General features: G+C 34.2%; 2 protein-coding genes across 2 annotated transcripts; one reads left to right on the top strand and one right to left on the bottom strand.

The window, feature by feature from the left end:
* Nucleotides 1-865: 865 nt before the first annotated feature.
* Nucleotides 866-7,438, bottom strand: LOC132548711 (steroid 17-alpha-hydroxylase/17,20 lyase-like). The gene is made up of 10 exons (XM_060212590.1): nt 7,240-7,438; nt 6,767-6,844; nt 5,794-5,892; nt 5,141-5,234; nt 4,385-4,543; nt 3,873-4,084; nt 3,590-3,718; nt 2,889-2,993; nt 2,040-2,174; nt 866-1,215 (listed from the first exon to the last, which is right to left on the bottom strand). The coding sequence occupies exons 1-10, from the start codon at nt 7,436-7,438 to the stop codon at nt 866-868; spliced, it is 1,560 nt and encodes a 519-aa protein (XP_060068573.1).
* Nucleotides 7,439-17,986: 10,548 nt separating this feature from the next.
* Nucleotides 17,987-25,337, top strand: LOC132548671 (protein LZIC-like). The gene is made up of 6 exons (XM_060212550.1): nt 17,987-18,026; nt 20,152-20,307; nt 21,048-21,183; nt 22,595-22,693; nt 23,101-23,278; nt 23,911-25,337. The coding sequence occupies exons 2-6, from the start codon at nt 20,207-20,209 to the stop codon at nt 23,967-23,969; spliced, it is 573 nt and encodes a 190-aa protein (XP_060068533.1). The 5' UTR covers nt 17,987-18,026; nt 20,152-20,206; the 3' UTR covers nt 23,970-25,337.
* Nucleotides 25,338-25,509: the final 172 nt, after the last annotated feature.

Here is a 25,509-nt window from a genome sequence, read left to right as displayed (position 1 = left end):
CTTCTAATTGAGATCATCACTAAGGTTCTATGAACTGAAAATACATTTGATAAGAAACATTGTTTGTCGATCACCAATTATTCTAAATGGACGCCGTCATTTTGTTACTGGAAGCAGACGACATTTTAACGTTATTTCGTAACTAAAACATCCCCACCCCGGCCCCAAGATTATAATTTTGTATAAAGAAAAAATACTTGATTGTAAAAAATCAATTTGTTTTTATGAATCAAAGGAAAACAGCAAAATAATTGTGACCAATCGACATACGTGTGGGAAAGAGAAACCTAACATGGCGATGGGACAGGAAGCAAACCCCACGTGAATTTGACACTAAATAATTTATATTTCGGTGAATAAACTTATAACGGTGTATTCAGATAAGTTGTTGTTTAGATGATATGGTGATTAAATTGAAAAAAAAACTTATCTGAATAATTAATTCAATATTTACTATAATATTTTTTTCACATATTTTGTTTTCAACTTAAAATATAGAATTTATCACAGCACATAACAACTAAGTTTCATAAAGTGAGGCCTTTATCAAGTGCGACCTCACGAACATTTTAAACCAGATCATATGAAGGACGATGTCAATGAAATTACAGTCTAATGCATATAATTGATATCAATGATTTCATATCATTGCTGTTATCAGTCTCGTTAATTGTATCATATTTCCATCATGTCGATCCATTGACCTTTGTCATGTTATTTTGTGTCGGGTACTTATCAAATCACTGTGTAAATATAACGTGATTTACAATACCATTCATACACAGTAACTGTTCCCCATTGAACAGTTGAAAAACTCTTGATTAGTTTTGAACATCTGAAAAAGAAGTGGGTACATCCATCAAGATTAAGACCTCTTCTTAACAACAATCTTGTATTGATTCGCAGTATATCCTCCTAAGCCACTGATATCTGGGGTAAAATCGGGAGCGACACCTGGCGGTAGCATGATATCAAACTGATGGAGAAGGATTGCGCAGATTACATGAAGTTCTGCCTTGGCAACGCTTTCTCCAAGACAAACCCTCCTTCCGGCAGAAAATGGAAGCCAACTAACAGGTTTAGGTCCCAGATTCCCATCTGAATCCAAAAATCTTTCCGGATCAAATTTTTTGGGATCTTTCCAGTGTCGGGTATCGTAGTGTAGAGCCCACTGGTTAACCATGATGGTTGTTCCTTTTGGTATATCATATCCGCCTGAAAAGTCAACAGAGCCTACCTTAGTGATACGAGGTCAAACAATCGGTACAGATAAAGAAACGTCCAGAATCGAACACATACTTTATTAGCCTATTCAAAGAAATCAACACGATTTACAGTTTTCAGAGTGAACAATTATTGTAAATAGACCCTTTTGATGGATAGGTCATTAAAACAAATTTCTATTTCGTCGTTATGGCACAAACGAAAAATAGTTCCAAGTACAATGCAAAGCGGCAATGGTGATTATATAACGTCCTCTTCAATCTACATTACTTTGGACAACTGTGGTATATGCGATGACAATAAACAAGGAAACTATCAAACATGTTAATTTTGACGCATGATGAATCCTGGTGATAAAATGACTTTTCCAATTTTATTTATAGTCATTTCTAGAATGAGTGAGCTCTATCTCAATCAACGAAATGCGTCCTTGCAACTTTGGTGTTATGAAAATAGCAATATGTGTACAACGTAATCTCAGTTGATTTGAGAAGAGTAGATATCTCTGCCGTGAAAATGTTCGACATACTTAATCTCAACTATTCTACAATTCAAGTAAGGTGACGACTTTTGCTGGTCGCGTCGTGAGAGTTATTTAAGATGAGGATACAATGTGCTGTCAAACTCGGGATGGAGAAAGAGATGATAGTATAAACATGATCGTCTTTGCACGGTAAATACATTTCTGATTCAGAGTCATCATATCAAATATGCTAAAAAAATTAATTTTGAAGACATGACATGTCTTTGTTGGGGGTGTCCTACAATATACGGTTTACATTTTCCGTCATTACATGGCTATATGATATATATACCTAATTTAGAATCGACTCTGGCTGCATGTGGTACACCCACAGGGGCCACTGTGGCTATCCTCATTGTCTCGTGCAGTGTAGCCTCTGTGTATGGCATTGCATTTCGATCGTCAAGACCCGGAAGTCGGTCACGCCCTTTCAACAATATAAACAAATGCAAAACACTAAAATAAGTTGATGAATATGTTGGTAGAACATTGACCTACGTAACCTCATATCCGACACGTGTGGTAAAATAAAATATGCTGTCGTAGCAGCGTCCTTAGACAAGACACTTTAATTTCATTGACCCGGATGGAATGCGACGAACCTTCCGCCTACTGTTCAAATATCTACTACAGGGAAATCCCGCCTCAAAATGACTGTTCACAAGGCTATATTCTTCGGTAAAAGACGTCTAGAAAGTGAGGGAAATATTTGGTACAAATGAAAAGTATTTTATTCTATTATACTATGAGAAGATTTTTTTTTTAACTTCAATGAATTTGAACCTATCTGACCCCACCAATCAGGCCCCCGAGAATATATATATAGGATATTTTATGGACGCAGGCATTAAAGTGCCTCTATATCGATATCATTACTGGTATACAGTATAAAATACAGAGTATATTAGGTTATACCTCCGGTGACTGATTTATAACTGGCTAAGTAATTAAATGTTATCTCCCGATTTTGCCAATAATTATCTAAATTAAGTAGGGGCCATATAATTTACAATGCGGTTCATATTCCACCACGGAAGGTTTCTACAAAATTTCCGTGAAAATCGGTCTAAAGATTTTTCACGAGAAGTCGAAAATGTAAACAGTTTACCGAAAATATTCAAACGTCACTTCCTGTACATACCAACAGCATTGTCGATTTCCATCTGTGCTTTTTTCTGTATTTCAGTATTTGCAGCAATGTACAGTAGAAACCACTGCAAGGTGAGCCGTGAGGTGTCTAATCCAGCTAGAATGGTAACAACCAATCAGTTACACGACAATCATCCCTACAAATATTTGCAATGAATCGTGAATACAATGCATATATTTATTTCAAAATATGCTTCCATAATGTAACTCTATTTGACAGAATTTACCGGGTTTTTCAAAGAAATATTTTGAAAGGTTTAACTGAATATTTACCAAACATACATCTTGGTTTTATATCGATTAGTTCGATATTTTAAACACTGGACTTTTAATTGTTTATAGTACTGAAAATATTGATCAGGTCTCTAGTTACATTAGCATTAAATCTTAAGGATTGAGTTATTCCAGTGAGTCCAACTTTAAGAATCACCACCACATGGAACGACTGTTTGGAGAAAATATTGTAATGTCACAATGGCAATTATAGCCTTATAATCCACTGGTGGCCTTGTAGCGGTATGGGACGGTGAACTTGCAAATGCAAATATAAATATTTACATTTCATATCTGAACTAACTTTATGTTTTTTTAAATAATATGTAGCTGATTTGAGAGGTTCGGTTTACATTTGACAGAGAAAAGCGTGTATATACATCCATGTCATCCATAACATATTCGATTTGAATGACATACCGAAGAAAATATCGCCCAGCGTCTGTTTCAGATGAACATCTGTGAGTTGACTCAGAAGTTCTGTATCGTCCTCGTTTTCTGCCTCTAGTCGCGCTAGAATTAAGGCGTCAGCGAAGTCCCGGATGTTACCTGGATAACACCGTACATAAAAACTAGCCACATATGTAAAAAAAAAAAAAAAAAATACGATAAAATGAAATTGGATTTAAAACATGTGTCTTTAAAATATTATGTATATTGAAATTTATAATAATTTGATCTCAAATTTTCAATAAAAAGCAACCTTCATCAAAGGACTTCTGATGCTCCTTAAACTCTTTCTCAAGGTTCTGATAAAGTTCCTGTGCTATTGTTACTGCTTTTGTGAACCGTTTGCTAGGCCAGATCTTCGCCAAAATAGGAAAGAGGTCTTCTATGAAACCGTTCCCAAATGTTGTTAACAGTTCGTTCTGTAAATCCAACCAATGCTTGAATGCAGGGTTGTCAAAATTATACCTTAAGATAAACAAAAAAAAATTATATTATATCATATATTATATTATTTTAATATTTAACAATATTATTTATATATAAATTTAACCACGGCATCTATCGTCACATACATCCATTTTAAAAATTATCTATATTATAGTATCTCATGTAACAGGTAGCTGATGAACTCAGGTGAACTATATGGTAAATATGGAACTGACTATAATTGGTTTGCCATTGTCTTCATAAAACCTCTCCCTAACCGACTTTGATATGTATCAGGGCAATACTGTGTTATAATAAATATGCATTAAAAATAATTACACTTTCTGGAAGCAAAGCCCGCAGATGATGTTCATTACACAAAGGTCTATGTGTGAGTGTGGAACGAAAGGTTCTCCCTTCGTGTCCTCAAACATCTTAATCCCCTGCACCAAGGATCCGTGTATAGCATCTTCTAACCGCTTTCCTTTCAGGTAGGTCCTAGAAAGAAGGCGAACAGAATAAAAATATAAATAGAATATTTTTTCTATGAAATGAAATATATGAACGACTGAAGGAGTATTACGCCGCAGACAATATGACACTTAATTTGGAGATGACACGCTCTCTCAAGAATAACATTCTACTCTCGTATTTTTCAGCTAATGATTCGTCTGTAAGTAAGTTGACAGATTCCATGATAAATATATTTTATTCCTTGTAATATCACAGAAAGTAATACCTAGTTAAACGTCCTTGACAAACTAGCAGCACTCAATTACCACAGATAAATTCAATATCTCAGCAAATTCCATTGATAAAAATTTCAAATACATGATATAAATTCACTTTTTTTTTTACATCTACTGCGGAACAAGTTAAACCAACTTATACTTTCTCTCTTGAAGCGGGCAATCGGTTTGATTGTGTGATAAAACCAGAATACTCTTATAACCCAAAGGTGGTCTAATGTCAGGCAATCGACCGTAACTGGTCAGATATAACGCGAGTGCGTTCCCACTGTGCCACCGGCGACCACTCACAAAGAGTTTCAGAACCAAGATCTAAGGTCTAAGTACACGACACTGTTTCATATACCTGAGGGCGGAACCAGCGATCTTACGGTGGAGTTTCCATGTAGGAGTATACTGGGCCAAAGCGATGTCTTTTCCACCATCAGAAAGAATATCTCCTTCATTGTAAAAGAAAGCAAATTTGTATAGTGCTCTTTGAAACATTTTGAAGGATGCGTTTTAATAACACTATCACAACAAGCATCCCTAGATTAGTAAACATGATTTATCATGACATTTTATAGGTAATATTCTAGTCAATGTAATAAATTGCAATGAAATAATTGACATGTGGGAAAATAGAAGATGTCATTTCTGTCAAAGAAGTTCGATTATTTATTTCTTATGTGTGTTGTGTTACAGAATTTGTTGTCTACGTGAAATAGAAATCAACCGGTAAAGAATACATATTTTTGAAAAATGTTTTATGCAATAACGGCAACTATGGATCTGTCATAAATATGTAATTCAAATCAAGCTTGTATTACGTCGGAATAACAACATTATCTACATTTTACTGAATTTTCGTTGAAATGCAATGCTTCAATATGTTCAAATCGTATTCATCAGCCAATATATTGATTCGCAAAATCCGTGTACGATAGCAAGTCGGCAAAGGTGTGATATGCCTTAATTATCAAATCAGCCAATTAGCATAATTGATATGGCATACTCTACCTGTTGGAAACTCTGGTCGGTTGGCAAAGTCTGCCTTCGACTTGACCAAGGCTTCCGTGGCAGCTTCTATTGTATTGACAATCACCATGGGGATCGTGCCTGCCAATATATATGTACACCTATATCTTGATAATTATAAAACATATATTGTAAATACGTTAATTTTCTCGATGTTTTTATTTTCGTTGATTTCATGAGTACGATATGTTTAATAAATACGACATAATTTTATGAAGATACATGAATTATATTGCGACATTAAGCTGCAAAATATATCGATCATGTCTTTGAAGATATCAGTATGAAGGACCTAATGAATCCTCTTTCTTCCGTTCTACAAAACGTCGTCATCGTTAGTGGAGGATTGTATACACGTATATAAATTTAGGAGAATTATCACAATACTTTCCAATTCTTCATGAAGATTCCGAAAATAGTGTCATTTTATCGCATCATGTTGGTTATCAATACCTTAAACGTAAAAACGTGTTATTAATTTGATAGCCAACGAAAACGTTGTTTATCAATACCTTATCGAAATTAATATAAATAATGAATAAAAATATAATTATTTTGTTGTTTGATGCTATTTTATTTATTCCAGTTATAAGAATTATGTACTCATATACCACATCCATACACATTTACACACACCTTTACATGTACATTATCATTATATCACATAAATCACATCAATCATTAATCAGATATTCATCAAACATATATACATGAAGTTGTTTTATTTTAAGCACTAATAATAATAAATATATACATGAAGTTTGTTTTAAGAACATCCATAGGCTAACACCTCATTATATTTTTGGGTGGCGAGTTGTCTTGATATATGGGGGCGACTTGTCTTACGAGGGGGCGACTTGTCTTATTTAGGATTGGGGGCGGCTTGTCTTGGGGGCGACTTGACTTGCATTCTTAAGACTATGCCCTAGTTATACACTGAAGATGTACAACTCACCCATGTATACAGTGATAACCGGCCCATACGTCTTTGACAGCTCTGCTAGATGTTCTTGCAAGTCTTTTGTTCCCAATACTGTAACAATTAACCAAGTAATCAACAACGCTATAAGGTAGGAATTTGTATCAGGTCATGTTATTCAATGTGAGCCGTTGATATTTTAAAGTTGGGTAACAAATCAAAACTAGAAATTTGGTCAGGACTGAAATACGTGACAGACCTTGATATGTATTACATGTACAATTATACTGTTTCAGAAAACCAGATCATACTAATTTTTTATAATTTCAATCCAATTTGTGCATAAGGTGGGAAAGGAAAATCTTAGATTCAACTAATTAGTATGTGTAATGTTTAAACATATTCAAGTAATTAGTATGCGCAATGTTTAAACATGGTCATAACTGACGACGACATCTCAAATTTCACAAAGAGTTTAAGTATTTTGGTTTATGGTAATTAAATCTTACGACTATAGTTTCCGAGCAGTGGTAAAGGTGTAGGTCCCGGCGGTAGTTTGTATTTGTTTCGTTTGATCAGCCAGTAGACTGTCAGACCGGCACCAAGTCCTACCAAAGCGGAAGTTGGTGTGACGTATTTCTGCATCGGTTCCAGCATCTCCTTTAGGTGCTGAAAGCCGTCTTCTAGTTGATCTTTCAAATTCTCCATTTTGTCACATAAAATTTGTACGTTGATACTAAAATGTAGAAAAGTTGAAATCATCAGCAAATTTGTAGTTAAATATTGAACTTTTACCCGATATTTTAGAGTCAATATGACTACAATAAAGGCGTTACGGGCATGTCATTGATCTGTCACCCAAATTGTATTCATATCGACTGTATAGTACAATCAGGTAACAGTTCCTTTGTTATACTGTACTTATATATACATGTATAGATATTTCAGAGCGTTTCGGTATCTCGTTGAAGAAGAATCTGACGTTAGCAAGTTAACATTCCGAAGACACAATTTTTAAAGAAGAAATCATGTAGCTCATCGTGCAGTCATAAACATGCGTATTAAATAGTATAAGCACCTTTTTTTCAAACGAAAATGTACATGCATCATAAATAATTTCATAATGAAATAGGAAAGTTTGTTTTGTTATTTTTGGAATAACCGTGATTTTACTGCACACTGATATCAGTGAAAGGTGATGGGGCTTTCATAGCACTTGTCTGATGTTTCACTGAGAACATGTCTATCTTCTGGATTTATCTTATAACGCCTGATTTTCTAAATGGTAGTCGCCTCTGTCAATAAGTGACAACGATCACAAGGATGTTTTGTTTGCATCAGTTTCCATGCACTGTCTGTTATACATCTAGCAGAAGACGCCAATAAAGACAAACTTGGTAATCTCGATCACAAGGATGTTTCATTGCATTGGATTATATGCACTGTCTCGATCGGTCGAGTGTCTGACAGTAAACCGGAAGTTCTGGGTTCGAATCCACGCGGAGGTATTGAAATAAATAATGACGTCTGTTACATCTGGTTATAATATATTTGAATCAATTGTTGATATAATGTTGTTGTCGAGTTCCAAATCTACCCAACTCTTCTAGCAAGTAGACAGTAACTGACAACTATGTTATTTTAAAGCTTTGCATATTGTGCTTGTTGTACGTGGTTAGCAGTTGGGATCTTCCTACATACACTTACAGTTATGAAATGTATTCGAATTCGTCGATATTACTCTTCGCTCGCCGGTCTTCCCTTCACAACAATATACTCAACAGTCGCCGGTCTTCCCTTCACAACAATATACTCAACAGTCGCCGGTCTTCCCTTCACAACAATATACTCAACAGAATCACATGTTTATAACTTTATGTATATAAACAAGCCATCAAAACGTCATACATATTTTACAAGTAGATGCTGTATGCATCTATTGTGTCACCACATCTATGGTATTACTGACCTTTGTACCGGTGTGTCTAGTCCGTGGTGTGCTAGATCGTCAGTGTCAATTAATGAACAGCTACGACCAGCTTCACCTCGTGTCAGCGGAAAGTCGTTGTCTCGTCCTGAAATTTTATCGATGACGAGTAGCAAACACCTGATTATAAGTCTTCAAGGTCACACAACGTGCGTAAGTTCTCTCTTTTCAATCACTCGGCACTACAACCTTGTATACGATGGTAGTCTTTTATCACTACAGTGTCCGAGTGTCCTGCTAAACACATATTTACACATATAAATTTCGTTGGGTCAATGTATACACAGTTGGACAGTCCATGCCTATTCAGGCCCTGCACCAAATCCTAGCCGCCCACTTCGTATTTACATTTACTTGTATGTGTTCAATTTTGAAGCTAAAGTTAGACAGCTATATACAGTCTAACAATCTATCATCGACCCGGAACATTTATCTGGTCCAGGACTTAATCGGTGTGTGCATATTCTGTGTCAGCCCCGAATAGGCATAGGGCAAATCTTTGCCGACAAAGGTATTTGCTTAACTCTGTCACCCGCCACATGGTGCACGACATACCTGGCTAGCTGTTGTCACCACCTTAGATGGGGTGCCAGGTATATGGGCATCTACAAGGCACACTATAACTGGAATAAAACATGTTTTCTTTCATACAAAAAGTTTCAAATCATCGTAAATCATGATTACATTTAATGTTTATCTAATAAAAAACTACGATAAGCATCGTACATGGCTAGTCAGTAGAGTATCGCGTGCATTAATGGTAGAAAAAGTTTCAGTGTTGTAAACAGTCATACATGGGTAACCTTGGTTATTATTAGTCGCAATATACCGATCGACTAGAGAAAATTTCTCTTTAGCTCGCTCGGTTGAGCGTCAGACTATAGTAAGTCAGGGGTCACTGGTTCGAATCTTAGTAGAAGCAATGACATATATAATGACCTCTGTTACATTGGTGTCCATGAAGGGTACGGAAATAATATTAAGTCATGCCCCACCATCACCGCTGTAGCCCCCGGAAACTCGAGGACGAGTTATTTCCTTCAGGGGGACTGTAACACTGGTAAAGATTAGCCGTAACAAATATAAACACTCGGCTAGAGAGAATTTCTTTTTAATAACACAGGGGTCCCGGGTTCGAATCCTGATTGAGGAAGTGACATAAAGAATGATCTCTGTTACTCATGTATTCACGCACGTCAATGTCTCAAAAACCAGGTTGTACATCCCCAAATAAATTCCACGGCCTCAGATTGGAATTGTTAATATCCTAAATCATCACACATCGACAACAACCACAATCAATTTGGGAGTACTGTTTTTGTTTTATTTATCTATGTGGAAAACTATTTGGGGCGATGTAAGATATTTTCAATCGTTTCTGAAACCGAGTCGTTATTATATATATTTGTATATACATGTATATTTATAAGCAATGATCACTTAAAGCATTCGGTCTTTTAAAATCATTCATACAGAATCGCACCCTAATATTTATTTATTCATTTATTTATTTTCTTTTTCAAAATTAAACGTAATGTTAAAAAAACTTTCCCGGTATGTCATGTTTACTCTAATGATCTTTTATCATATTAACTTAAACATTTAAGTCACGCATAGCGTTTTGGTTGTAGTCCACAGAAGTACTTATTTTAATCATCGGAATATGAATTCACTGAGGGAATATCACAACTGCTCCTATAATCCAAAGACAAAATAAAATTGGAGTCCATCTCGTCACTGATCATACATTTGTCTTCTTACAGTATCATTTAGTGATCCGAAAAAGAGCCCCTCCCCACTCTGTATCTGCGCAAGACCTCTCAACACTGGATTTCGAGAGGCGTAGGTTAATGGATCGGCATAGTGATCTTATTGAGAAATAAATCATTTTCTTATGCATTGTGAAATTTTGGACGTGCTTGTTAGTTTGTCTGATGGTTCCGTTGTTTACCGTGTTTTTTGTTTAGTAACGAGATCTTACTTCCTTGTTTCTACATGGCTGTGTCATTGATGAAGCAGATAATACGCTTTCGAAAAACTTTATTGAACAACTAGCCTTGTCCTCGTGATTTCTGTAATGTTATCCGTGTAAATCACCTTGTTCAGGCTTTTCTTAGTGTCGAATGCGAGTTTGAATAAAGATTCTAGTGATATGTCGGTCGCTTCTTTCTTGTCTATTATTAACATAAAAGAAATTTTTCACTCATATTTTTTAAATTGCAATTCTATTGCTATTGTGTGAAATAATAGCAACAAAGACCGGTATTTTCAACCTAAGAAATTACATTTGTATAGCAAGAAATCCCCAAGGGATCTTGGTGTCCACATAGTTTAAACTTTATCTGCATTTTCAATAGTTTGATCTCTTCCTTTTCTCTTCATTTTTTGTTCTCTCTGCCTACCCCCTCTCTCTATATAAATTAAATGAAATTTTAAAAATCCCTATTTAAAAAATTAAAAGATAGCAACAACAATCTTGAATCGCCAAATCCAAGATGGTCGCCTGTCAGCTCTTTTTTCTAGTCACTTAAGAAATGAAATGGTCACAACTAGTGTCTAAGGCAACTTACAACTGAAATTCGAATACTTTTCAAGAAATAGCGATAATAAAATTTTCATTGTCAAAATTCAAGATGGTCACTTCTCAGCCATTTTATTTTTCTGACCAGATCGAAAAGCAGTCGGGCACAGCTAAGGACCAAAGGTAACCCAAAGTGAAATTTAAGAAAGATCCATCCCATACTTCTTAAGAAATGGTGATTAAACATTCACTGTCAAATTCCAATATGGCCGCCTGCCAGTCAAACACGCACAACTAGGGACCATCCAATACTCGAGAAATAGCGATAACAAACCTTCATAATTAAAATTCAACATTGCTGCCTGCCGACCATGTTTTTCGAATCATTTGGAAACTCGGACAAGCACAACTAGGGACCACGGGAAACCGATGTACATTGTACACACAGAATTTGATATAGATCCGTCGTGGACTTCTATAGAAATCACGTTAACAAAACTTGTTTATGGAGAAACGGCCGGATCAAGGACGCAGATTGATTTCAACAGCCCGCCATCTGATCATGATGAGCTGATAAAATACTGCATTCACAAATCACAATTAATACCGAGATATATCAATCACATTAAAGATAAAACACCTTCATCTAAGAAGAAAAAATAACAAGAGAGCGTCGTTATGATTTACTTTTTTATTTAGAAGTTTTGCTTCTTGTGTCTTGTTGAGACTTGTCCACTTCTGATCAACAGAATGGAACGACTGGTAGTAGCAGTTGCCATCAAAACACAAATACCACTCCCAAACAACCAGCTTATTTGGTAAATCCCTTCGATTTACTTACCTTGTTAATGTTTATCTATTCCAACGAGACCTCGCGAGTATGTGTGTACAGTGAATTAGATTGCATAAGACGATGACAAGAGTTCTGCGCAGAAAATCAAACCCAGTTCATAGTAAGCCTTTATCGTATTGAAGTATGTACATGTATTTAAATAGTGTTAACTTACCTTGACACGCTTCAAGAACTTTCAGAGATTCTACCTCGACAGACGAATATATCGTAATACCGCTTTAAAATGCCTACATGGTACTTTCATACATCTTTTTTTCGACTAATATAATTACTTTCTTATGGCTCATCAGACAGAAGAAAAAAACATTTGGTAGGGTTAACACTTCAATGATTAGGGAAGACTTTTCCTAGATATAATGAATTAAAGATCCAGTATAACATATTACAAATATTATCCTTATACACTACGCCATACTGGTTTTAACTTTTGTTTGTATACATCATCACTAGGCAACGATAAACAAGGACAAACATTCAACAGACATTTCACTTCTAAAGCACACCTAACCCCAATATTAATTCATAACAGGGACGTAGTATAACGTCCCGGTTTATAAGCATGATGAAATTTTATAGATCAATAATAAAAAATCCGTGGCCGTTAATTTGATTCCAGCTGTTAAATCTCCAATCTGTATCATTCACATCAGGGAAGTATATAATGTGTGTACGTCACTGTTCAAAGCAATCAACATTTTCAATATCACATTTACATCAGACTGTTATTCGTAGTATGTATTACGAATGACATACTTCCGACTAAATTTACTTACCTCTAGATCTGTTGTCTGGTGATGATGTTGCCCAGAACCACACCAACATAACCTCTGCCACAGTCTACAAATGTTAAAAAACTGGGTTAGAGGCTAAACCGATGTGGTCTCCGAGTGTCCGCACCTACCCCTTAGCGCTGTCTCCAGCGAAGGCGGGGTCGCTAGTGGCACGGGCCCAAAAACCGGGAACGGTTCCCTAGGTATGAAAACCTAGAGATTTACGAAGTAAGCTGAATTGTCAGTTTGTGTTATTTGTACTTCGATAACACCCGCTTCCAGTCGACCATTTTGCCGACCAGAGGCGAGGGCCACCTCAGGTAGAGTGGTGTTGTGGGTCCCGAATACAACGGTCGGCACACGAGCTTTTATAGTTGTTGCTACGTCATCACATGGTGCCTGGATTATGAGGTCGTTGTCGTTGTTTCTTCTGAGTAACAATTCGACTTCGTGTAAGCGGCGTTAATCATTAACGTTATACTGTATTGCACCACATAAAGTAACATGTCATGTCAGCAGAAAAGTCACGAGTATGTAGTGACTAAAATAAGATACGATATCCTATTTTTATATCGATTCACATCTTCGCAATACAGACATTTTGATTCAGATTAAAGATAGATAAATTTCTTACTTCATCTATATAGATACACACCTAATGTGTCTGTCACGTTAGAGACAGCAATACTTGTTATTTTTGTTTTTTTTTCGTGATTTTCTCTTGATACAGCATATGTACATTTAAAAAGGATTCTTTAAAAAAACGCCTAAAATTAGGTGTTCCTTATTTCAGATGCACGTCTAAAACATCTTCCTTACTTTAGGTACAACAACGTACATGGTTAAACTGATTCATTTCTTAGCTTTAGATACATGTAACCTTAAAACAAATTTCCGTTGCGTTATACATTCACGTTTGAAATATTCCATGGCCTTAGATACAGGTTTGAATATGTGTCAGGTATATGTAAATATGTGTTCGTTATGTCAGGAACATGTAAATATGTGTTCCTTATATCAGGAACATGTAAATATGTGTTCCTTATGTTAAGAACATGTAAATATGTGTTCCTTATGTCAGGTACATGTAAATATGTGTTCTTTATGTCAGGAACATGTAAATATGTGTTCCTCATGTCAGGAACATGTAAATATTTGTTCGTTATGTCCGGTACATGTAAATATGTGTTCCTCATGTCAGGAACATGTAAATATTTGTTCCTCATGTCAGGAACATGTAAATATGTGTTCCTCATGTCAGGAACATGTAAATATTTGTTCGTTATGTCCGGTACATGTAAATATGTGTTCTTCATGTCAGGAACATGTAAAGGAACATGTAAATATGTGTTCCTTATGTCAGGTACATGTAAATATGTGTTCCTTATGTCAGGTATGTGTAAATTGTGTTCCTTATGTCATGAACATATAAATATGTGTTCTTTATGTCAGGAACATGTAAATATGTGTTCGTTATGTCAGGAACATGTAAATATGTGTTCCAGGAACATGTAAATATGTGTTCCTTATGTCAGGTACATGTAAATATGTGTTACTTATGTCATGAACATGTAAATATGTGTTCCTTATGTCAGGTATGTGTAAATTGTGTTCCTTATGTCAAGAACATGTAAATATGTGTTACTTATGTCATGAACATGTAAATATGTGTTCTTTATGTCAGGAACATGTAAATATATGTTCCTTTATGTCAGGAACATGTAAATATGTGTTCCTCATGTCAGGAACGTGTAAATATGTGTTCTTTATGTCAGGAACATGTAAATATGTGTTCCTTTATGTCAGGAACGTGTAAATATGTGTTCCTCATGTCAGGAACATGTAAATATGTGTTCTTTATGTCAGGAACATGTAAATATGTGTTCCTCATGTCAGGAACATGTAAATATTTGTTCCTCATGTCAGGAACATGTAAATATGTGTTCCTTATGTCAGGATTATGTAAATATGTGTTCCTTATATCAGGAACATGTAAATATGTGTTCTTTATGTCAGGAACATGTAAATATGAGTTCCTTATGTCAGGAACATGTAAATATGTGTTCGTTATGTCCGGTACATGTAAATATGTGTTCCTTATGTCAGGTATATGTAAATATGTGTTCCTTATGTCATGTATATGTAAATATGTGTTCCTTATGTCAGGTATATGTAAATATGTATTCTTTATGTCAGGAACATGTAGATATGTGTTCCTTATGTCATGTATATGTAAATATGTGTTCCTTATGTCATGTATATGTAAATATGTATTCTTTATGTCAGGTACATGTAAATATGTGTTCCTTATGTCATGTATATGTAAATATGTGTTCCTTATGTCATGTATATGTAAATATGTGTTCCTTATGTCAGGAACATGCAAATATGTGTTCCTTGTGTCAGGTACATGTAAATATGTGTTCCTCATGTCAGGAACATGTAAATATGTATTCTTTATATCAGGTACATGTAAATATGTGTTGCTTGTGTCAGGTACATGTAAATATGTGTTCCTTGTGTCAGGTACATGTAAATATGTGTTCCTCATGTCAGGAACATGTAAATATGTATTCTTTATATCAGGTACATGTAAATATGTGTTCCTCATGTCAGGAACATGTAAATATGTGTTCCTTATGTCAGGTATATTTAAATATGTGTTCCTTATGTCAGGAACATGCTAATACCTTAAATAATGTCCTCCATCCTTCAAATACACGAAAATCATTTTCTCCTTACTTAAAATAGACGCCAAAGATAATCGGTGTTACTTATGTCAGACCTATCGTTAATAGATTTCTCCTTAAATGTCAGATAAGTGTGTACGAAAAAAATTATCAATCATATGATATATCGCTTAATTTGACATGTTTATGAAGAAGAAACAAAAATAAATTACCGCGATATGCATTGAAAGCTGACTTAGAAACAACACAGTCATTGTTTCAGCATACAACGTCTTACTTTCATTACTTTGTTATTTAGAGAAGATGTCCATGTGATATTTATGCGTGTGAAACATAGCTTATTGTGACGTAGGTTCATACAAGACAACGTCACACATTCACAGAATGCATTGTGACGTAAAATTGGAGAATACGGCATTATCAAACTGATATTATTTCAAATTTACTACAATATTTAATAGAATAATCAGTTCTGTAATAAAAATATATCTCTTATATTCGTTTCTATTTGTTACATGAATTTGACATTATTTTCTTAGACTCGTGTCATAGATCACGTGAGTACTCCTGTAAGATCCTATATAGTCGGCTATTTATACAAACACTCCAGCGGCATTAAGTTTGTGAATTAAGATTTCTTTAGAAAATGGCCTTTGTTCAACTTTAAACTTACATTCACACATCAAGTCAAAGTAAATGAGGGTCGGTCGCTATGAGGAAATTGTTAACATAAGTTTATATGTTGGTAAGGACTCAACTACTTAGTAATATCTGAGATCAACATATTAAGCGACGTTGTCTAACTCGAATATACTACCCACTGTAGTGCAAGTATAAGCATGCAGAGAATTATGGTAATGTCATTTGTCCTGTACGTCTCCATTATGGCTCCAGATAATGATGGTTCTTATTTATAATTTACAATCAATATATATATATGATTCGTTGGAAAATACAGCTCATTCTTTAATGGAGCTCGAGGTTCTAAATCTTAAAAATGGATCTGTGTTATTGTGCCAATGATTCTAAATTTTAAACTTTGTAATTGGGCTCGGATTTCTACATATCTCTTATACTGTACTGGCGCCTGGAGTTCAAGATGTTCATATTTCGTGTGGGGCTTGGGTTTCTAAATTTTGATATTTTGTACTGGAGCACGTGGTCATGAATTTCCATACATGTATTTTGTATTGGTGCTAAACTTTCTACATATTCATATTTTGTTCAAGAGCTGGAGGTTATGGATTATCATATTTTGTTCTAGAGCTGAAAGTTCTAAATTTTCATATTTTGTATTCGAGCCCAGTGTTATAAATGTTCATGCATTCGGAATTGAAGCTCAAGTTTCCAAGTTTTAAAATTTTGTACTGGAACTTAAGGTTCTGAATAAAGATTATGTACTGAAACAGGAGGTTCCAAGTGTTTATTTTGTACTGTAGTTTGGAGTTCAAAATTTTCATATCATTCACTCTGTTTTCGGGTTCGAAGTTTCCATATTTACTTTAGCTTGGTGTTCTAAATTTTCACATTATGTACTGGAGCTGTTCAGTGTTCTCATTTATATATATATATATATATATATATATTTTTATATATATATATAAATGATGTATATAAGCATGTACTACCAATTCCTGTCCCTGAGAAGTTTACCCCATAAATTAAGTTTTACACCCATTGAGTTTCTGAATTACATGTATGTGAGATCGGAGGCATTTACACACACACACACACACACACACACAAACACATGGCCTTATAGACAGTTTCTACATGACGGAGTTTTTTGTTTGACTGAACGGGAAAGCCAAGCAATCGCGATAAGAATTGACTTTTTTGTTCTGTTTTTGTTTTTCAAAGCAAAACACTTGTCTGTTTTTAGTTCTCCTGAAGTACTGAATCAATCAGAAACGATTAACAGATCAGTTTCCTAGTCATTTTTATTAATCAAACTGAACATTATCTTTGTGATTATTGAGAAAACTGTAGGATAAAACCAAACCCAAAACAAACGTGATAAAGTGTAACATTCCATAAAGATTCGCCGGTCAGTATGAGATATATATTGTAATAAACATCAACATTACAATGTTAAATTGTTAATGTCATTGATGACGACATGAACATTGTTTTATCTGTAAGTTATGACAATTTTCTAATTCGAGGCGGAGACATGAACACGTGACAAAAGATGTGTGGGTGTTGAATCTTTTATAGAATGTAATCTTCTCTATTCATCAGAACAGGTATTATACGTTTTGATAGATTACAAGCAAGTATTTGTCTTCTTAAATGGAATACATATAACTTACTAGTTTACCCTGGGGTGTTAATGTTTGTCCATATAAAGGGTTATAGTTGTACTGAACGTGCACATCAATCTGAGTACATAGTACGTCATGTGATTTAGACAGAGTTGTTTCCCTTCGACGAGATCTTCAATTAAATTGGGCTGTCAACTTTGGACCGACGTAGGTAAATGAAACCAAGAGCATGTATCTGAATATTGTCGAATGATCTATGAAATTCATGCCATACTAGGTATGAAAAATGTGTAACTTATCCGATAGATAACCTGTTACATCATGATATCAAAGGGCACATTTGATTTGCACTTGTTATGATAGTACATCGTTTTCCTACACCCCATTGGCCTATATCGATGTGTATAGAAAGCCTAGCAGTTAGAGCCCCTCGAACTAGGCCTAGCACAGTTTTCTTGACCATGCACTTTCTTGATATTTTAGCAGATGAATGAAATGGATGTGTATTTCATGGTCATCCAAGTTCTGTGTAATTTTCTAATTCATTCTGAAATATGACAGTATATGATATATATCGTCCAAACATCAGTTCCGGACCGTTATGTATTTCGGAACGGTCATTTTATCGAACCGTATAACTTGAACTATTGACCTGCATAACCTCGCATCCGAACAATTTTAGTTGTTGTAACATGTTACGTTTCCATATAGAATTAAAATTTGTGATTAAAACCATTCACAATAAAAAATGTTAGTATATATTTTTGTGGCAAATTTTTGTGATATTCTTAATACAAATTATCACACGTCAAACATCCTCTCAGATATAACGAAATAACCTATCAATTCATCTTTGAATGTCAATGTTTCGTTTTCATCATTCTCGTGAATAAAAATCGAACAAAGATAATAGGCCACACCCTCTTGTAAATTTTTGACTACAGAAGTCCAACCATGCATGCCTTATATTGAAAAATGATGATTTTTAAAGTATTATGTTTGATGATTCATTTCTGATTTTGTCAAACTAGCGAGTTGTAGACCGAGAGATTAAAAAAATAACTTTCTTTAAATAATTTGTGTTACAAAAAATGAAGTTTTTGGAGAAATATGGCTTATCTGAGAAAAAAGGACTTGACATTGCAAACTTAATCTAACCCTGTAGTTTCACACCATTATTTCATTTGAATGTTTTTGTCATCAAAATGTAGTTCCTGTTCAGGCAATGATTTTATGTAAAACATTTACATCTGGGTCACTCTAAATAAAAGCTTACTCAAACGTATCTGTGATGTAGTGATTTCATTAGAAAAGGAAGTGCACTCACATGTCAATCATTTCAGGTGAGCAAAGAAGTCTTATCCATGGATATTTTTAGAAAAATACTGTTCTTTTACTGGACATTTTTAAAATGAATCTTATAGTATGAACCCATTTCAGGTCATTTATGTATTTGTTTGGTGGCATTTCATTAGCACAGTGTAGCTAGCGAAAAGTGATTGTGAAGGGATCCGAAACTAATGCACCAAGGATACATAAGTGTAAAGAAAAAAATGGTATGTGCTAATTTAATCCCAATGATTGGGTGTCACAACGGATTGACACAAGTTCTCTTTCCAGAAAACATTTTGACTATATAATCTTAAGGGGAAAGCACTAACACGGACTCATTGAGCATTGATTAAATTCATAAAAGGAGTGGAGCAGTATGGTTTGTTTGGCTCAAATGCATTAGTAGCCATGGATTATTATTATTATGCCAGAGACCAAGGTTCAAATCCTGTCGCCATACTCGTCAGGAATGTGTATTTTTTAAAGTTCTATTACCATCCAACAAAGTCCCGATGGATGTGGTATTTAGAGCCAAGGGATTCTCAATATAAAACAGGAAGTAGTGTAAAAGGAGAGACTTGATGTGACTTGTACACAATATTAATATAAAGTCTCTGTCATTCAGGTGACGGAGCACGATTCTTTGGTTCAGTTGGTAGACATGCTTGCTTTATCACTCTACCAAGGAACGAGTTCTATTTCTGTCAGGACACTCAGCAGGAATGTGTATTTTCCCTGGTATAATTACACACCCCTCACCCTCAAGCATTCATCTATCCTAAGCTCCATTTACCATCTTATCCCCAAAGTGTGCATGGACACCATATTTGTACCTTATGTGTCTACTATTTGTATGGTGTATCTGTCAATGTGTTAAACGTCTAATGTGATTGTATATAAGTGAACTTGTAGTGAGTGAGAGATGGAGAAGGGATTCAAAAGGTTACATTGATGAAATACTTTCCTAAGTTTAACAACCCTTGTTTCCATTTCTAATGTTTCAGTCGGATTCCACTTTCCATACCTTTAATAAGTACACATGTAAAACCTACAGCTGAAATGGCTTCTCGGGGATCACAGGAAACTTCCAAACTGAGACACAACCTGGAGGAACAGTTAGAGAGACTAGTGCAGCAGTTATCTGACCTAGAGGAATGCAAGTAGGAATAAATTTATATGTCATCATTTATAGTAAGGAGTATTATTTAAAAAATCCACATTATTTTTAAATGTTGAAAATATTCAAAAGATTGTATACTGGGTTTATTGTTCCATGAACAGTCAGGGTTGTTTTGAGGTGGGGTTTCCTTGTAGCAGCCGATGACTACCTCACTGAACAACATACATGAGGCCCATACATACTATCCAGAGTGATTAGTGTCTTATCCAATACACAGACACGTGCACATTACCACAAACTGGTCAGATTCTTAGCTTCCTGAAACACAAATCACAATGGGTAAAACTCTAACTGACTGAGCTATTACAGGGCTATCACAGAGCCTAAAAATTTCAAATATCAGTTATATCTCTTCATTGGTATAAGATTTCTGTAGAAACAAGAATAGATACTGTACCTTATCAATACAGAGACCATGGATAATTGATTACAAGTAATTGATGTTGTGATTGCTTTGTTTACATGTGTGTTTGTTCCTTTAATTTACGACATAGAGGAATATTTTTATTATATTCTTTCGTGTATTAATATTATATTATGTGGAAGGATGTAGAAAGTGCTGAAGTGCTGGTTTAAAACTTAACAGAATAATTTGCCTAGATTATAGATTTGTCTGTCAAATTTTGTGAATCTGTACGTTTATGAAACAAACTAATTCAAAGAGTTGTCAGATTATGTTTATTTAATTCAGTATTGAACTGTAGTACTTCTTTTTTCCAGAGATGACTTTGACGAGGATGAGTATGAGGAGACTAAAAATGAGACAATTGAACAGTTAAAGGAGTTTAAAGAATCCTTAGATAAGATGGTCGAAGGCAATGTTAGTCTGGTGGATGAACTCAATAGTATGCAGCTGGTAAGTCCTTCTTTACTTTGGCCCAAAAGTGACCCCAACATGATCATTATGACTGAGTGACAGGCTAATTATGCATATAATTAAAAGGTGTTTCAATTCTTTCATCAAGTGGGTTTTATTTCAGTTACCTTAATACAAAACTTCTTTACACGTATGTAGTGGATATAAATATCTTGTAGTTTTTAGATATAGATATATTGGGAGCCGATAATTAAATCAATGTGTTGATTTTTTGTCTAAGTAAAAGGGACATAACTCTAAAAACTACATTCACAATTGTACAGTACCATCAATATACATGTATAAACTATGTAAAGATGAAATCCATGATTATATTGCATACTTGTTTGTAAAATGTACGTTTTTTACAATGTATTACTAGATGATAAAACTGTAGGATTGTAATACAGACAAGATTAAGGTGACAGCTTTGTCATACATAGCCGTATCATAATGTACATCAAACTTGTTGTTTAATTTTTTATTGACAGGTCATATATAATCTTTTCTACTGTCTGTTTTCATCAATAGTTAATGCTAATGTTAGTATGTTAATATGTTGATATCTTGTGTAGTTCCTGCATGCTGTTGTATCTACTTCTGTTATTTCTACTTTCTGTTGGGAATTTCTTCTAACCACACAACAATATTGACTTTCTATGTTTCTACTATCTGTGTGATGTTGATTTTATATACAGACCACACAATAATATTTATTTCTGTTGTTACTATATACAGACCACACAATAATATTTATTTCTGTTGTTACTATATACAGACCACACAATAATATTTATTTCTGTTGTTACTATATACAGACCACACAATAATATTTACTATATACAGACCACACAATAATATTTATTTCTGTTGTTTCTATATACAGACCACACAATAATATTTATTTCTGTTGTTACTATATACAGACCACACAATAATATTTATTTCTGTTGTTACTATATACAGACCACACAATAATATTTATTTCTGTTGTTTCTATATACAGACCACACAATAATATCTATTTCTGTTGTTACTATATACAGACCACACAATAATATTTATTTCTGTTGTTACTATATACAGACCACACAATAATATTTATTTCTGTTGTTTCTATAAGCAAGTCAGACAAAAATCTCTTCTACGGTTATTTCTACTTTCTGTTGTTACTATAAATAGGCCACACAATGATGTATCTGTTTCTATGGTTTCTACTTTCTGTTGTTACTATAAATAGGCCACACAATAATGTATCTGTTTCTATGGTTTCTACTTTCTGTTGTTACTATAAATAGGCTACACAATAATGTATCTGTTTCTATGGTTTCTACTTTCTGTTGTTACTATAAATAGGCCACACAATAGTTTATCTGTTTCTATGGTTTCTACATACTGTCTCTATCTACAGGCGATACAAGCAGCTATCAGTGAAGCCTTCAAAACACCAGAAGTAATTAGGTTGTTTGCCAAAAAACAACCAGGACAATTACGTCAGCGTCTGTCAGAGGTATTAATTATAAGTTTTAGAGTATTTTGATTTTATGGATAATAAAAGGATAGTAACAGTGGCAGCTTTTTATATGAAAATCATAAAATAGTGAGCCACCTGTATATATAAATGTGGGGCAACTAAATACAAAACCTTGGTATAAGAATGATAAAACATTGAAGCTTATTTTTCCTTAATTGTTGATCACTTGTGCATTAAATTTAACCTCATTAACATGTTGGCAATTTTGGGACACCTGGTCTCAGGAGTTGTAGCCCTTTCTTAAACCTTGATGGTTTGTTTACTGGTAATATTAACTTCAGTAAATACATGTCATCAAACATACATCAGCTGGTAAACACTGTATATTGAATCTATTGTCTATACAGTAAAGATCATGACCACTTACAAAATTTGCCTTTCAGATCAGTCGTGATGCTAAGATTGGTAAAATCCCTGCTGATGTAGCTACTGCCCAGTCTGTAGAGATTTTGACTGCATTGAAAAAGCTTGGGGAGGATTTGACTGCTTCAGAACAAGCTTACCTACAATCCAATTCTAGTGCCAGCCTAAAGGAATTTGAACAAGTCTCAAGCAACCTAGGTAAGTGTGTACTGTCAGTTTCTTCAAAAAATGAAACACTAAACCAGCATAGCTTTGGCTCTAGGAACACAATGATGTGTGCATTTTGAATTTTAATATGGAAAATGTTTTTTAGGGGAGAGGGGATGGGGTGAGGAATTGAAAAACTTGTATATGAAGTTTAGGGAGAGGGGGTTGAGTAGGGAATTGAAAAACTGTTGTATGTGAAGTATGTGCATGTTCAAAAATGGAAATTTAAGTATAGTACATGTATATAGATTTAGAAAGCTTTAGATTTAAGTTTTCGTTTGTATACAGAAATCTTAATTTTTTGTGTAGATATTTTTTATTCTCAGTTTCAAATAGACTTGAATTAAATAATTCTTGATGTGTGTCAGAAATTAATGTAAACAACTCTGGTGTTTATATATGTTTTCACATGACACTATACTGAAATTACTCTGTCTTGCACAAGATGGTCTTCTGTTTTATGTTCAGTGAAATAGCCACAAGCTGCTATAAGGACACCTCATCTTTAAATGACCTTGGCTGTCCTCAGGTCAACTGACAATATCTATACTTGTGGCATTTTATTTGTCAATGTTTTCAGTGCTGAAGGATGATTCTGTCATTTTATCTGTGTTATTTTTCAGCTTCTGGTGACAAGGTACTTGCAGTAGCTGGATCCCAGGTTCAGAAGGCTAACCAATAAGACTGATGTTGTGAAGTGACTTTATCATTCAGTCCTGAAGTTAACAGCAAATGGAACTCCATGGTGCTATACATTGCTGTAAATATATTTTGTGCATACTGTAGCAATACAGCTTGATACTGCAGATTTATACACATTGTGACATGAGAATGAAGTACATCGTTTTATATTCAGTAGGAAGGATGCAGTATGATTGTAATCAGAATGGAATGTTGTGTGATGAAAAATGTATACAACTTAGCACAAACATCATCCCAAGATGACACAGAATTTCTTATAACTCAAATGAATTTGAGGAAAAACAAGATACTCTATTGAGAGAAGGGGACTGACTTGTTACCAAAGAGAGAATGATAAGTTCTTTGTAATAATAATAGTGAAGGATTGAGATAGTTTTTTATCAGTGAGATAACTGTTAAATTGAACAGAGATAGAGAAGACTGACTTATTACTTTTTATCAGTATGATAAGAAATCTTATTTCTGTTAAATTTAGCAGAGAGAGAATGATAAGGTCTTATACATTTTGATATATGTTGTACGAAAAATTGACAGTCCCATAATTATTGGATTGAAGTATGAGAGTCTTCTAATCATGACTGAATAAGGAAAGAATGAGACTTGCTACTGGCCACTAAGATATACCTCACTGCATTTGTCTGCCTGCTTATCTCCCCTTCCTGTGAAACCTAGGATCAGAGCTATCCAACAGAGCAGAATGATCAGAATGATTTTTATAATGCATCAACTAGATATTCTAGAGACAGGGGTCACTCTGCAGGCTTCTATATATATTTAAAAGTGAGAAAATGAGAAATTCTGATAAAAAGTCTAGATAATCAAAGTTCTATAACTGTAGATTGAGAGATAAGAGGGTATGGCCATAAATAACTGCCAATATGTAGATGTTTGAAAAAATCTTTTATTGTATGATAAATCTGATGTATTGATGATCATTGATGAATGAAAATGTAGCGATTAAATGTGCACTATATATACATACATACTTACATATAAAATGTATGTGACAGTCATAATTATGCCATTATTTTGTTTAATTGTTTTCATTAGGTTAGGCATTTTGCTGTTTGACAGAAATTTTTTTATTTCAAAACCATTGTTTTCTGCATCGATGGTATTTTATCTAAAATGCAATGTATGTATATGTAACTGTGTGCATGAACGATGGTTGTGTATCATAAATAGAAGTTTATGTACTTATATATTTGTTATTAAAATAGTCAATGATAATTTTATCACATGTTGTATATGTCATAATTCATATGTAACATTAAAGTACATGTATATGCTGCAAATTGATGATCTTAATTGAATTTTTGAAAGAGACAATAAAAATGAAATATTTGAAGATTTGTTTTCTTTGTTTACTTTATAAATTATTTTAACTTTGTAAACATTTATGCCAGTTTGATTTTTGTGCTTAATTTAAAATTTTACTTTTTTCTGATATTAACATTGTGAAACTATTCAAAGATGCTACAGTGTAACCATGTACAAAATTTGTCTGGAATATTCTTCCA

This window comes from Ylistrum balloti, unplaced genomic scaffold (genome assembly GCF_031769215.1).
Source record: "Ylistrum balloti isolate Yb309-2 unplaced genomic scaffold, AGI_CSIRO_Ybal_v1 Utg370024, whole genome shotgun sequence".
NCBI lineage: Eukaryota > Metazoa > Mollusca > Bivalvia > Pectinida > Pectinidae > Ylistrum > Ylistrum balloti.
The sequence above is the reverse complement of the archived record's forward strand: the minus strand, read 5'-3'. Positions and strand labels throughout refer to the sequence as shown.

What these genes read in the sequence shown, in the direction of transcription:
- LOC132548671 (XM_060212550.1), top strand. Translation starts at nt 20,207, where the DNA reads ATGGCTTCTCGGGGATCACAGGAAACTTCCAAACTGAGACACAACCTG. An exon ending in AACTCAATAGTATGCAGCTG is followed by an intron (nt 21,184 to 22,594) that starts GTAAGTCCTTCT and finishes CTCTATCTACAG; the next exon opens with GCGATACAAGCAGCTATCAG. An exon ending in ACAAGTCTCAAGCAACCTAG is followed by an intron (nt 23,279 to 23,910) that starts GTAAGTGTGTAC and finishes GTTATTTTTCAG; the next exon opens with CTTCTGGTGACAAGGTACTT.
- LOC132548711 (XM_060212590.1), bottom strand. Translation starts at nt 7,438, where the DNA reads ATGGAGAATTTGAAAGATCAACTAGAAGACGGCTTTCAGCACCTAAAG. An exon ending in GGGCTTTGCTTCCAGAAAGT is followed by an intron (nt 4,085 to 4,384) that starts GTAATTATTTTT and finishes GTTTATCTTAAG; the next exon opens with GTATAATTTTGACAACCCTG. An exon ending in CAGAGTCGATTCTAAATTAG is followed by an intron (nt 1,216 to 2,039) that starts GTATATATATCA and finishes TTGACTTTTCAG; the next exon opens with GCGGATATGATATACCAAAA.